The sequence below is a fragment of the Nannobrachium achirus genome, assembly GCF_963921795.1.
Source record: "Nannobrachium achirus genome assembly, chromosome: 20".
Taxonomy (NCBI): Eukaryota; Metazoa; Chordata; class Actinopteri; order Myctophiformes; family Myctophidae; genus Nannobrachium; species Nannobrachium achirus.
The window spans coordinates 15,878,316-15,892,699 of NC_137827.1; the positions used below are offsets into that span (position 1 = coordinate 15,878,316).

At 43.1% G+C, this 14,384-nt stretch overlaps 2 protein-coding genes across 2 annotated transcripts in view; both read left to right on the forward strand.

Moving 5' to 3' along the window:
• The window catches only part of lck (LCK proto-oncogene, Src family tyrosine kinase), a 32,464-nt gene extending 20,019 nt beyond the window's left edge, over nucleotides 1-12,445 (forward strand). The window contains exons 10-13 of the mRNA XM_080750035.1: nucleotides 1,341-1,413; nucleotides 7,760-7,913; nucleotides 10,717-10,848; nucleotides 11,814-12,445. Coding sequence (XP_080606161.1) covers nucleotides 1,341-1,413; nucleotides 7,760-7,913; nucleotides 10,717-10,848; nucleotides 11,814-12,016 — 562 coding nt within the window. The 3' untranslated portion in view covers nucleotides 12,017-12,445. The remainder of the gene's footprint in view (nucleotides 1-1,340; nucleotides 1,414-7,759; nucleotides 7,914-10,716; nucleotides 10,849-11,813) is intronic.
• fam167b (family with sequence similarity 167 member B) overlaps nucleotides 1-14,384 on the forward strand; it is a gene marked incomplete at its 5' end in the record, with an annotated part of 214,550 nt that overhangs the window by 39,997 nt on the left and 160,169 nt on the right. The gene's annotated exons all lie outside the window — the stretch shown is intronic.

Below are 14,384 nucleotides of genomic sequence, written 5' to 3' on the forward strand. Positions count from 1 at the left end.
GGCTCCGAATTAGCCGTGCGACGAGTGGCTGCCGCCGTGTGTTTTTTTTCTCGATCGAACCCAGTTCGATTCGTGCGTCTTGTCGCATGCGGTAAAAAACTCATCACTCCTTTTAAGACTCCTTTTTGGATCCGCAGCGCCGATTCCGCACAGCCTTGCACACCAAATCCAATGCGTTTTATTCATGCCGCAAACGAAAAAAACGCAACTGTCCTGTGTGCAAAGGGCTTAACTCAGTCCCACTTTTCCCCCCACTTGTGACGCCCTTGTCTTTGACTCTCGAAACTTCAAACGAGAGCTTCCTGAGTCCGAGGCAGAGAGGAGTTAAGAAACGTCCTTCTGGCCTGCCACACGGCCATTCCTCTTTTCTTAAAGTGTTTCCTCTGGCCGGAGCGCGTGGGCCGTGGGGTCCGGAGCAGGGACGTGCTGGCCATTGGAAAAGCGGGACAACTCCCGAACGGTCCAGGCCGGCCATTAGGAAAGAATTAAACCGTTTGCACAAAAGTAAAAATGTAACTGTTTGCACAAAAGTAGTGAAAACAGCCGATCTACAAGCACACAACGCCTCGCGGTGCGAGGCGTTGTGTGCTTGTAGATCGGCTGTTTTCACTAGTTTAAATCATTTTTAAAATGATAAATACAAAACAAACGGTTTTGGCAATACAAGGTTTCCACCCGATGACAACGAAACTGGCTTGTCACTTGTCATGATCTGAAATGCCAAATCTTTGAGTAGCAGCAGCGTTATAGAGAGAGATCTCTCTCTATAACGCGCAATGAGGGCCTCTCCAACTCTTTTTCCCGGGCTGAATCAGGGGCCCAGCATGTCCCTGGTCCGGAGGTATTGTTCTGTCCTAATCAAAAGGCTGACACAGAGCCTCCGGAACCGTGGCCTTACTGGCCTCGTTGTCAGAGGCCATGCCATCATCTTGACTGATGCTCAGCACACTTCCTGTTAATGTTATGTCCCTCGCAGGTTCAACAGCTATTCTGGTCTATCGCCATCTATTTATGTATAAGGGTGTTTTTTTTGTCTTCTTCCTTTTAAATAAGGAAATTATGATTAGGCTTCTGAACAAAGCGTGCGTGGTTTTGCAGCATTATTCATTTTTGATAGGATGACTCACTGGGCTTTTTTTTTATGATTTAATAAAACTCTCCACTTGATAACAAACAGCTCAGGATGTCTGTGATCAAATACTGTGAATAGAAGAAAGAAACGCCGGACGTTAATGTGTTTACATGCGCTTCCCGCAGACATCGAGCTGGATGGGACCACTAAAAGATGACTTCAAGATTAAAAAATGTATAATAATGTAAAGTTATTGTCTTGCAGGCAGCTTAGTGGACTTCCTGAAAACTACAGAGGGCGGCATGTTGTCCATCCACCCACTTATAGACATGTCCTCACAGGTACGTGATCCACTCTGTATACTTGTACTTTCATCTCTGTACATCTTTCATACTGTGTACATGTATGTCTCTTCATCTTATTGACCATCACCAACAAAGACAAACTTACCAGCTCAGCTATTACTGGTATTCACACACCAAACCTCTCTGACATGAACAGAGCTATCACACGCATCGCCTCTGATGATCATTCCCTCAAACACCATTTCACAATAATGCTATCTACTGTATACAGAACTTTGAAATGAGAAGGACAAAATACACTTAAGCAGGAGTTTTGCCTCACTGACATGTGAAGTATCGATGTATTCGAAGATTCTGTGTATTATCTTTACCTGTATATTGTGTTGTATGCTACTGTTTCTTATGGGTTGAACGGGGTTCAAGAGTTACAATTAAAAGGTAAAGTAGCCTGTTATAACGCCACCATGCGGCCGACTAGATTAAGAGTCGAGGTGCTTCATTGGCCTTCTGGGAGGCAAAGTTTGATGGCGATCAGTCCAGCGGTGTCTGAGATTAGTTGTGGACACGCACACACACAGGGACACACAGCGGGGAAGACAACGTAATCTCCACCTCATGGCTATGATGTGGTCTGAGGCACGAGGCCACAAGATAATCAGATTGCTTTTATCCAACTGTTCTAGAAACACCATTTATTAGTAGGGATGGAGCTTGTTCATTCTTATTGATAATGAGCACCTTATTGATCCTGCTTATTGAGCCAGGCTTTTATCGAGCCCACTATTGAGCATTTTCTAATATTTTGTGGAAAGATATGAGATGACAAATTCTGACCAGAACTGGTATATTTTATTATTGGCCAGTTGTTGTGACTATGAGTTTGTGGCTGACCACCATCTATGAAGATGACAATTAACAAAAGTAAAACATATATTTTGCCTATCATTAAAACAACCATTCATTAATGTGCAATAAGTGTTGGCTTAGTCTTAATAGGAATAGTACTGTAAAAATAATTCTTGATCGCCTCTTGTCTTCAGTCGCCTCAGTCATGGGACGCTATATGCTCGATAACAGCATATTAATACGAGTACTCAATACATTCGTTATCGAGTATCTAACAGGCTTGTGTATCGAGCTCCATCCCTATTTATTTATCTGATAACGCAAGTAGTTCTGCAGCTGACACTGACTGGACTGTTGCCAAGCAACACAAAGAGTGTGTTGCCACGCATCACAAAAACATTGTCCTGCACACCAGCTTGCTAGAGGGTTAACACAGGCCAGCTACTTTGTGTCATGTACATTTATGTTTCCATTTATTGTGCAAGTACTTCAAAAGGCTAGGCACACTCAACTCAATGAGCTTATAAGGTCAAACCTGGTGCAGATTCTTAACAACAGACGAACAATTCATTCTGTCCATTTATTGTGCAACCAGTGAAATGAGAGTCTGTCGCTTTGATGGCAAGTGTGATTCTTATGAATGGAGATCATTTAGATAACCAGCAACCGTTAGTTATTAGACCACCTGGAGCATGGAATGCCTCTTGTCCAATCAGATGACTTGGTGAGAACAATCTGCTGTATAAAACGGATCACTTCCTGTTCACACAGCGAGGTGTTTATAGGAAATGTACAGGAAATCATGCAATCATTATTGTAATGAGGCTTACAATATGTTCAGCCTCAGCCAGTCTTAAGTCTTAAGCACTATTTTATAGTTCTTCCTATAACGGTGCCACACCACAATATTGAAAATAGCCGATCTACAAGCTCTACAAGATCTACAAGCTTGTCAACCTGTGGATATTTAGAACAAATAATATATTTCTAAAAGTCAATAACACTATCACTATCAAGAGTCCTGTTCTTCCATATATATGGTTAATGCATAATACTGCTCCAATGCGACATTTATCTACCCGGAAATACACTTTTGTATGTGGTGAATGTCATGATGATTTGGTTTACACGGATGCCAAGTTGAAAGTGGTTGACATCAACACCAAACAGTACCAATGGAAATAAGGCTTAGCTGACACCACAGCATACCAACGTGTAAACAAACACTTCAAACCAACCAAAATACATTGTTTTATGTAATTACACACATGGTTGCCATCCAATCTTCCTTTTCTAGACCAGGATGAAGTGACAAAAGCCTAGACAAATTCCATGATATGGGACGCCCTGCTGTTAAACATCAACAGTCACAGTTGTCTAAATATGGCCAAAAGTGTTTTTGTTTAATTATTTTCTTTTTTGTGGGCACCATATGATGTGATAGTGGAGAAATGTTATGTCTATGCCAGCATGACGTACAAAAGATGTAATAGATATCCCTGAAGAAATCTGAAATAGTAATCATTGCATGACATTGCTTTTATTGTTTCTATTCTGAAATGTCCTGGTCTATTGAGTGCGACTCCTGAACATAGGGTTAACGACCCATTAAAACTGGGAAAGCATCTTCGTCATTTTAGATCATAGCATTGGATATTAAAAAATAGCATTTACAAGCTCACAGCGCGTCGCTTTGGGCGCTTTTTCCAGGTTCAGGTACTTTCTCCTGGCTATGGGAGATGGTGAGCTTTTCCACCGAGAACCGAGTTGGTTCCGAACCGTAAAAGTTGCTTCGGAACGGGAACCACAAAATCCTTGGTTCCTCTGGTTCAATCTGGTGGAAACGCAAGCCGGTTCGCAGCCGGTTCGCAAGAACGAACCAAGGTAACAAGAAAGTTGAATGGCACTGGTTCTTGAACCAAGGTTCTTTTGGTAGAAAAGGCCCCTCAGTGCAAGCTTGTACATCTGCTACTTGAACACACAAACGCGGTCAGGCTGGATTAACAGACTAGGTGCTCAGCCGGCTAGACCAGCTGTCTGGGCCATTCTTTTTTTACATTTTTGAAAAATCGTGAAAATGTTTGAATTCCGAAAAGGTTTGAGAGCTACTGATTTCGAAGGCATTTGTAGAATCGGCCTCAGGTCTTAAGTTCTCAAAGTTCAGCCTTAGTCCGATTATCTGTTATACCAGGAATATCTAATTATGCCAACATCCGATTAGGTTACTAATGTAATGTAATGCCTCGGGGAGACAGAACTTTAACTCGTAATATGCCTTGATATAAATAGAAAACAAAACCCTAACAGGATGCAATTTAGAATGAAGCAAGGCCAAACATCAGCGAAAGATTCTCAGAGACCTCAAAGCGTACCCCAAAAAACAGGGGCGTCACACCAAATTCTAGGCCCTGGGTACAAGGATTCACTGCGGGGCCCCTGTGCTTTAACTATTGAAAAATAGCAGATATACAAGCTCACGCGCTTGCAAGCTTGTAGATTTGCTATTTTTGAAAAATCATGAAAATCTTTTTTTTCTTTTTAAACCTATGTTTCTATGTCAGTCAGTGGAGCTCAAACCTTTTCATGTGAAGGACCCCAAAAATTTTATGTATTTGGCCACGGAACCCCATCTCAATATATTGAGTTCCAGGGACCCCCCAGAAGCAAAATTTGAGTTACAAATGTTCGCTTAACAAATACATATATTCAAAGATTTGCACACATTTTCACGACTTTTCAAAAATAGCAGATCTACAAGCTCGCAGCGCGGCACTCGGTGCCACGCTGTGAGCTTGTATATCTGCTATTTTTCAATAGCTAAAGTATAAAATAATTAAGGCCCCTCCACCACCTTGGGCCCTAGTAACTCAGTCCCACTTTTCTACCCCTTGTGACGCCCCTGCCAAAAAAAGGCAGAGCCTGCAAACGCGTTTACAGGAAAGATATCAGGAGAAAGCAAACAAGAATCAGTCAGAAAAACATTCGTAACAAAGTAATGCCAGTTAGCGCGTGCCTCGATAACCTGATTAGCCTCAGAATGTAAATGAGCAATGACTCTTCTTGACAGTGGAAGCATGTCTGCTACTATACACTGCTCAGACTTGTTGTAGCCAGGAGAGTTGCATCATGTGTGTACACTTATACCCAGACAAACTTGAACATTTATATTGACATGTAGTTGCATAGACATAGTGGAAAAGGAAAATGTCCTTCTCATTTGGTAGATCAAGGGTCTTCAACGGGGGGTCTGGGACCCCTAGGGGGTCCTCAGAGTTACTACAGGAGGTCCTCCAAATCTTTGTGTGATAGAAACCTTTTTTCTCCTTTTTTATATGCATGCACTTGAACCCTAGTGTCCATATCCTGAGAACTTTAGCCAAAAAAAGCAGATCTACAAGCTCACGACGCTGCACGCTTGTGAGCTTGTAGATCTGCTATTTTCGGCAAAGAGGTTTGGTGTAGAGGGCAAAAAGGGCAGACCAAGTACAGAGTGAAAGGTCAAGTTTACCAAGTATTGACGGTTCAAGTGGTTAAATATCTGAAAACACAAATTGCCATGAATCCAAAATACACTGATGAGTGTGCTGTCAAACAATGAAACTATGGAATCTATGAAAAGATTGTGGGGGTCCTTGGCCTGAAAACATTGAAGACGCCTGACAGAGGAAAAGGAAAATGTCCTTCTCATTTGGTAGATGGAATATAGAATATAGAATAGAATATGGCCCCACGCCTTCGGGACTTGTTTGTCACAGTACATTTGCACATACGTGAAATTTATTCTCTGCATTTTACCCATCCTATAACAACTAGGAGCAGTGAGCAGCCATATACGGCGCTCGGGGAGCAATTATGGGTTAAGGTCTTGCTCAGGGACACATTGACACATTGCTGCCTGACCAGGAATCGAACCGGGGATAACCAGGGGAACTGGTTCCCAGGCAGGCTCCCTAACCACTCAGCTATGGTCACCCACAGCAGATGATCCTGTTGGTAGGATCTATGATACCCAACACCTTAGCAAACGTCAGGTTCCTGAGTGGTGTGTGACAGAAAGGGTTAAAGGTCTCGCTAACTACACACACGCTCTTGTGCGTGCGCATGCACACACAAATCTCAGCTTTCTGCCAAGGACCTGTGGCCCTGTGACGTCTATCTGAGAGATTCTTATGTCTGAACCATGTCCTAGTGACGCAACAACACACATTATATTCACACATATACACTATGAGACACAGAGAGAGACACAAGGACCTTTGGGTTCAGGCTGCCAAATAGAGGGGCGGTGAGTTTCACACAAAAATGTCCTTACCTCACACATCCGGAGAGACTATAATTTTTGTTTCGATTTCTCTCACAAGGAAAAAAAAATGCATGTTGGGAAATGAGTCAAGTAGTCATTAAGTCAGACACAGGCAGTCAGTCAGAGGAATCATCTGCCAGCTCGGGGAGCCTGGTGGTTAGGTAACTACAGCCTTTGGAAGGCATGGATGGTTGTTTGACCTGGGTGGAGCAGAGAGGTGAGGAGCAGAGCTCTGACCTGGGGAAGTGGGAACCACCCTGGTTCATTTGTCTATCCAACACACACAAATACAAAAACCTACACCTAAATCAATCATGCACAGCAAACACACGTCACGCAAACACACACACACACACGCACGCGCGTGTGTGTGTACGGGTATGCACTCGCACATGCACCACACACACACACACGATAGCTGGTTCTTCGCTTGCAAAGATCATATGGGAGGAGTTTAGAGTTTGGGATCCTTTTGCTTTGCTTTGAGGCAGGCACGTTGATGTGCGGATAAGCCGTGCGCGTGCACACACACACACACACACACACACACACACACACACACACACACACACACACACACACACACACACACACACACACACACACACACACACACACACACACACACACACACACACACACACACACACACAGCATTTTATTGAGAGTTCTGATTCATTTCCTGTGTTGCACCGCAACTTCATTTTCATTCTTTTATCTGTTTTATTTTTCCTAATTTTCAATTCTTTTAACTCTTTAATCATCAAAGAGTTAAAACAATAGAAAATTATTATTATTATTTATTTAAAGAACTTCTTTGTGGAATGAAAGTTGTTTCATTCTATATTCTTTATTGTTCATTTTAATTATACTACAAAATGTCTTTAAATAAATAATGTGTTTTCTTTTCTTTTTGCCGTTTGGTCTTAGTACTCTTTGGGCTCTATTATGATCCAGGTCTTATGCCTTATGCCTTAACTTCTTTGCCTTTTATTACTATATAGACATACTTTTTTTAATATTTCAAATAGCTGATCTGCAAGCTCACAACGTTCAGATGTAGATCAGCATTTGAAGTATTTAAAAATGTTTTTCAAAATAGTAAAAAAAGGCAAAGAAGTTAAGGCATAAGGCATAAGACCTGGATCATAATAGAGCCCTTTATGTTTTATGTAAAGCGCTATGTTGTTGACGTGTAATACACATAACTGTGTGGTGTGCCTTGCCTTGCAGGTGGCTGACGGCATGGCCTTCATTGAGAGTAGACATTACATTCATAGAGATCTGCGAGCTGCCAATGTGCTGGTGAACAGTGAGCTCTTCTGTAAGATTGCTGACTTTGGACTGGCCAGACTCATCGAGGACAACGAGTACACTGCCAGAGAGGGTAATAAGACTGCACACGGTTAACTCATGGCCTGCTGTTGTTCCAACATGGTCATTTAACCCATTTAGGCCTAGAATTATTGAATGCTTTAACCAGTGAAAAAATAGCAGATATACAAGCTCGCAGCGCGGCATCGAGTGCCGCGCTGCGAGCTTGTAGATCGGCTATTTTTTGAAAAAGTCGTGAAAATGTGTGCAAATCTTTGAATATGTGTGTTTTCAAAGCGAACGTTTGTAACTCAAATTTCGCTTCTGGGTGGTCCCTGGAACTAAATATTTTGAGATTGGGGTCCATTGCCAAATACATGTAATTTTGGGGGTCCTTCACATGAAAAGGTTTGAGAACCACTGACATGGTAGTCTCTCAAGAACAGACTAACTGAGCTCCAGTTAAGTGAAAAAGGACCTTTTCTTTGACGATGGCTAGCCAGATTGCTGACATAGAAACATAGGTTTTTCAAAAAACCTTAGAAGGATTCAAAAGACACTTCTATACTTCTAATTTTTACGATTTTTCAAAAATAGCAGATCTACAAGCTCGCAGCGCTGCACTCGGTGCCGCGCTGTGAGCTTGTATATCTGCTATTTTTCAATAGTTAAAGCATACAATAATGATACACAATAATGTGTACCCGTTCTAAATGGGTTCCAGATGTATACTTTGTCGTAACGTGCTGAGAATATCAGATCTACAAGGCGGCTTTCCATTCGCTTGGAATCCCCGCCGATGATGTCACTGGTGGGTCTAAATCTGGGTCTAAAGTATAGGGAGACACCTCCAACCACTGCCGATGTGCTAGTTATATTGTACCAGTAAGGCTCCCTAATCGGGAGATAAGCGACCGTAGGTCACTTATCTCCACAAATAGGGCAAAAATGTGTTTTGCCAAAATCTTCCTGATCCATGTTGATGACATGAGTGTAGACATACTGTGTAGTGATTTTCGTGATTTTAGGGCAAAATCTGTAGGAGCAGTGTCCAAAAATGTGTTTTTAAAAATCGGCCTGGAGGTGGCGCTATATGGGAGAGATTCATGTTGATGGGATGAGTGTAGACATACTGTGTAGCGATTTGCGTGATTTTAGGGCAAAAATTGTAGGAGCAGTGTCCAAAAATGTGTTTTGCAAGAATCGGCCTCATGGTGGCGCTAGAAGAGGGCCATGTGAGAAATGAGGGGTGGGGTCTCCGCGCCGGCAAGGCGGACGAATAGGTACCGGCCCCGGCTGTCCCGGTCGCTCCTAGCCGGAGTTACGGCATTTTATGTGAGCTGCAGTGTAGGGGGTCCTCCACTGGGGGCGCCACCACTTTTGCATCCGTTCTGGAGCACCAGGAGTCGGTGGTCCCCGGGAATTCCCCGTGAGCAGCCCCGTTGGGGTGGTCATTTGGTCAGTTTAGCACATTTGGTCATTTTTTACATCTGGGGGTCCCCAGGGACCTGGGGGTCCCTGGAGCTCCGGGGGTCCTTGGAGGTTGTAGTTTGGCAGGTAAGGAGTGTGTGTGCAAAATTTGGCATGGATCGGGGCAACGGTTGCGGAGATATGAGCAGGGCAAGAGTGTGACGTGTGAGGTGTGACAGACAGACTGACTGACGGACTCACTCACAGTTTGTGCAGGTTTTGATAGTAAGTGCGACCTACGGTCGCAACTACATACTCTACTACCAGTAAGGCTCCCTAATCGGGAGATAAGCGACCGTAGGTCACTTATCTCCACAAATAGGGCAAAAATGTGTTTTGCCAAAATCTTCCTGATCCATGTTGATGACATGAGTGTAGACATACTGTGTAGTGATTTTCGTGATTTTCGGGCAAAATCTGTAGGAGCAGTGTCCAAAAATGTGTTTTTAAAAATCGGCCTGGAGGTGGCGCTATATGGGAGAGATTCATGTTGATGGGATGAGTGTAGACATACTGTGTACCGAGTTGCGTGATTTTAGGGCAAAAATTGTAGGAGCAGTGTCCAAAAATGTGTTTTGCAAGAATCGGCCTCATGGTGGCGCTAGAAGAGGGCCATGTGAGAAATGAGGGGTGGGGTCTCCGCGCCGGCAAGGCGGACGAATAGGTACCGGCCCCGGCTGTCCCGGTCGCTCCTAGCCGGAGTTACGGCATTTTATGTGAGCTGCAGTGTAGGGGGTCCTCCACTGGGGGCGCCACCACTTTTGCATCCGTTCTGGAGCACCAGGAGTCGGTGGTCCCCGGGAATTCCCCGTGAGCAGCCCCGTTGGGGTGGTCATTTGGTCAGTTTAGCACATTTGGTCATTTTTTAAATCTGGGGGTCCCCCAGGGACCTGGAGGTCCCTGGAGCTCCGGGGGTCCTTGGAGGTTGTAGTTTGGCAGGTAAGGAGTGTGTGTGCAAAATTTGGCATGGATCGGGGCAACGGTTGCGGAGATATGAGCAGGGCAAGAGTGTGACGTGTGAGGTGTGACAGACAGACAGACTGACGGACTGACGGACTCACTCACAGTTTGTGCAGGTTTTGATAGTAAGTGCGACCTACGGTCGCAATAAATATTTGTTTGAATAAAAATGTATTAATTTAAATAAGTTCCAGATTAAAGCTTTAACATAACATTTATCCATGGTTGTGCTTTAGCATTCAACCTTAAATTCTATTAAGATTTCTGTAAGATAAAGCAAATTATATTGTGTTCACATGTGAGTCAAAAGTGGATGCTGTTTTATCAGAATAACTTTCAGTGCAATAGCCCCACCAAGTGTTAATTTCTTGTACTGCACAATTCAGGTGTCAGGATTTAGCTGTGAAATGTACTGGGAAATGAATTATTTCCTCCTTTGTTCACAGGTGCCAAGTTCCCCATCAAATGGACAGCCCCGGAGGCCATTAACTATGGCACGTTCTCCATTAAGTCAGATGTGTGGTCATTTGGAGTCCTGCTTACAGAAATAGTGACATATGGTCGCATACCTTACCCTGGTATGTACCTGATTTCACACACGCACGCACACGCAAACACAAACACATACATACAGTATGTCACCTCAACAACACCACTGTTCCATTGTCACTATTACTTCCTGTGTACATAATACGAGCAAGTGAAATGTGAAATATATAGGCCTACTACTACTTTCTGTGTAAATAATACATTCCACTTGGATAAATATTACATGTTTATTTTGTACCCATATTGTCCATATTAGCCTCAAAATTGCATATAGTTTTAGTTTATTATTTATACATGTCTGAGATATTACTTTGTAGCTTACTTGTTCGGGCCCGAAAGTAATCTGAAGCATGGCCTACATCTGGCCTAGATATGGCCTACATCTTGGCACAAACGGCTCAGAGTTTGTTGTACGCCCAGGGTCCCATTGGCCAAGCTTCGCAGGACGCGCTGTGATCTCATAAATAGCACCGCTCACTTCACACCTGGGGCCCTATTTTCATCCATGCTAAACACTAAACCCCTAACCTTTTTATTTTCCTTTTTTTTACTCTTTTGAAAAAATAAATAAAATAAACTAGACCAGGTCAACCTGGTTGTGCCAGACCCCGGTTCCTTTTGTAGGCATGTCATCATCATGTCATCATCATATATACCCTTTATATAGAAAACCCGGACAGACCGACATTTGCTTATGTAGGCCTACCCATTTCATGGGTCTGGCAAAAATAAATAAATCGGACATTTGAAGTATTTTAAAATGTTTTTCAAAATAATAGAAAAAAAAGGCAAAGAAGTTTAGGGGTTTAGGGTTTAGCATGGATGAAAATAAGGCCCCAAATCACTTAGACGAAAAATACAAGCGAGCTGGTCTGGCAGGTCGGCTATTTACGCCAAATATTCGCCCCGATATAGGGTTTATGCGGTTAATAGAACCATGAGAGACGCTAACAACACAATGTGTAAATCTCTTTACCTTGATCGATTGGACCAGGCATGTCCAACCCAGAAGTCATCCAGAACCTGGAGACCGGCTACAGGATGCCACCGCCAGAGAACTGTCCCGAGAGCCTCTACCAAGTCATGTGTCTGTGCTGGAGGGAGAACCCAGACGACAGGCCCACGTTCGAGTACCTGAGGAGTGTTCTGGAGGACTTCTTCACAGCCACAGAGAGGCAATACCAGGAGCAGGCCTGAACAGACAGGATGCAAACACAGACTTAAACCAATTATCGCCTGAATACTTCATTGACAGGGGTCCCCCAGGGGTCTGTAGTTGGTACCCTACTTTTTGAGCAGTGCTAACCGCTACTACATCTTGCTTTGTGTGTATGTATGTCCGTCCGTATGTCCGTCCTGCAAAGTCTGGCATTGGCCAAGCTTCGCGGGACATATTGAAATTAAATGAAATGAAAGGCGCCAAATGTTCGGTCAAGAATAGGGACGCTAGGGCTTGTGTGGTTAATACCAAGAGGAAAAAAAGATAGGAATGCTTTGTATGAAACAGTATTGCTTGTATTATAAACGGTGCACAGAATCAAAATGTAAATACACCTCCCCCTACCATTGCTTCAGCTCTATACCATGTCTATAATAAATGTCAATAAAGGTCTTCATTGCAATATCCATCCAAGTCCTAAGAGTTCAGCAGTCATAAAGGAGACAATCACCAACTGTATGTGTTTGGTAACTATTGCTTGGAATTGGTAGTAATTTAGATGATTAGATTAGACCTCATTTTGTTGTAATGATCAATAAAAGAGTAACTAGATAAATGGGCACCTGAGAGAACTGGTCCTGGTATACAGATACATCATTTTACTGGGCATATTATCCTGAACAATAAGGTGCATTGTTATCATTCAGTGTGCAACATTTACATATATAGCAGATGCATTTTGCCCTTCATATTGGTTCACACACAAGATGGCATGTCAAGAATACAATAACACATAATAGACAAAAGGACAGACAGACACATTTGCACAATTTTTCATCTCAAAATACTCAAAATATCTTTGGAAAAACTGTGTGATATATTTAGTTACTGTAATACTTTACAAAATAAACTTGTAGTAGCAGCTGCCCTCATTATGTTTGAACAAAAAGAGTCATCTTCAGCCATTGCGTTTATTACCTCCCCAACTCTGCTAAACTTGGTCATTCAAACATCACATTAATTTCCTGTGAATCGGTGGGTGCATGAGACCACTCAATTCTTGAGTATAGCCAACCAAACATCAATTATTTTATGTTTAGGCACATTGCTATGAAAAGGCGCTTTATGAAAATACAAGATTCAGATTAAAGATTCAAAGTCTTTGTCACACTTAAAAAGTTAGATCTCAACATTCCAATATACATACTAGTAAGACGCCCTAAGGGTGTAGTTGTGCACATGGGCGCGTGCACACATCCGCCTGGGTGACAGCAGACTGCTGCATTCCCAGATAGGTGATGACATCAGCTATCTCCATATGCAGGCAAAGAACGGCGGCTAAGAACTTCTGCTGAGACGTGGCCAGCGGCGGCTGGTGCAGTATAGGCCTACCTTTTCCAAGTTTTCCTATGCAAACTTCTCTTTCTTTTCAAATCTTTTTATTAATTTTTTCAAATAGCAATAACCCAGAGGCGGGTAGACAATCTCAAATCAGTGGATACATCAGTAGAAATCAATGTACATTATTAAGAGAGTGAAAAGCCCCAACCCCTATCCCCCCTCCCCCCACCCACAATCCCCAGGACGGTTCCACATCAGATTCCAATGAAACAAAAATTAAAATAAAAATGATTACAGAAAGGGAGGAAGGAAGTAAGAAGGAAGCAGGGTAGAAAGATTAATTAAGTTTGTTGCGTGTTGGGTTAGTCAGGCAGGTAAGCGCCACACTACGCCGTTTGAAGGTTACGATAGAACATCATAAAAGGGCCCTTTTAGTCTTTTAGAATTTCTTTTCAGAGCCAGCAATTGAGAACCTCAGCATCTCGAGTTCCAGACAGGACATTACAGTGTGAAGCCATTGTTTGAGCACAGGCGGGGCAGCATCCTTCCACTTGAGCAGAATGGCGCGTCTAGCGATCAATAAAGCGAAGTCAACCATACGACCCTCTGTATTTGTTAAAGGAAGGCCCTCGCCTCCAACTGTACCAAACAGAGCCAGTAGAGGGTCCGGGTCGAGGTCGCAACCCAAAATGTTAGATAGGGTGTCAAATACACCACTCCAGAACCGCTGTAGCCGTGGACACGTCCAGTATTGGTGTATAAGCGTGGCCTCACCATTACATTTATCACAGTTGGAGCTAACGTCGGGGTATATACTTGCAAGTTTAGCTTTAGAAATGTGTGCCCTATGAACTATTTTGAATTGTATTAAACAGTGACGGGCACAGAGGGAGGATTTATGTATAGAGGAAAAGATTGATTCCCACTTTTCTTCCGATAAAGTGAGCCCCAGATCCCTTTCCCAGTCAGCCCTTATCCTATCTAACGGCGCGGGTCTCAAATTGGAGATGGTGTCATACAGGATTGATATAGCGCCTTTCGTCGTTGGGTCGAAAGATAAAAATG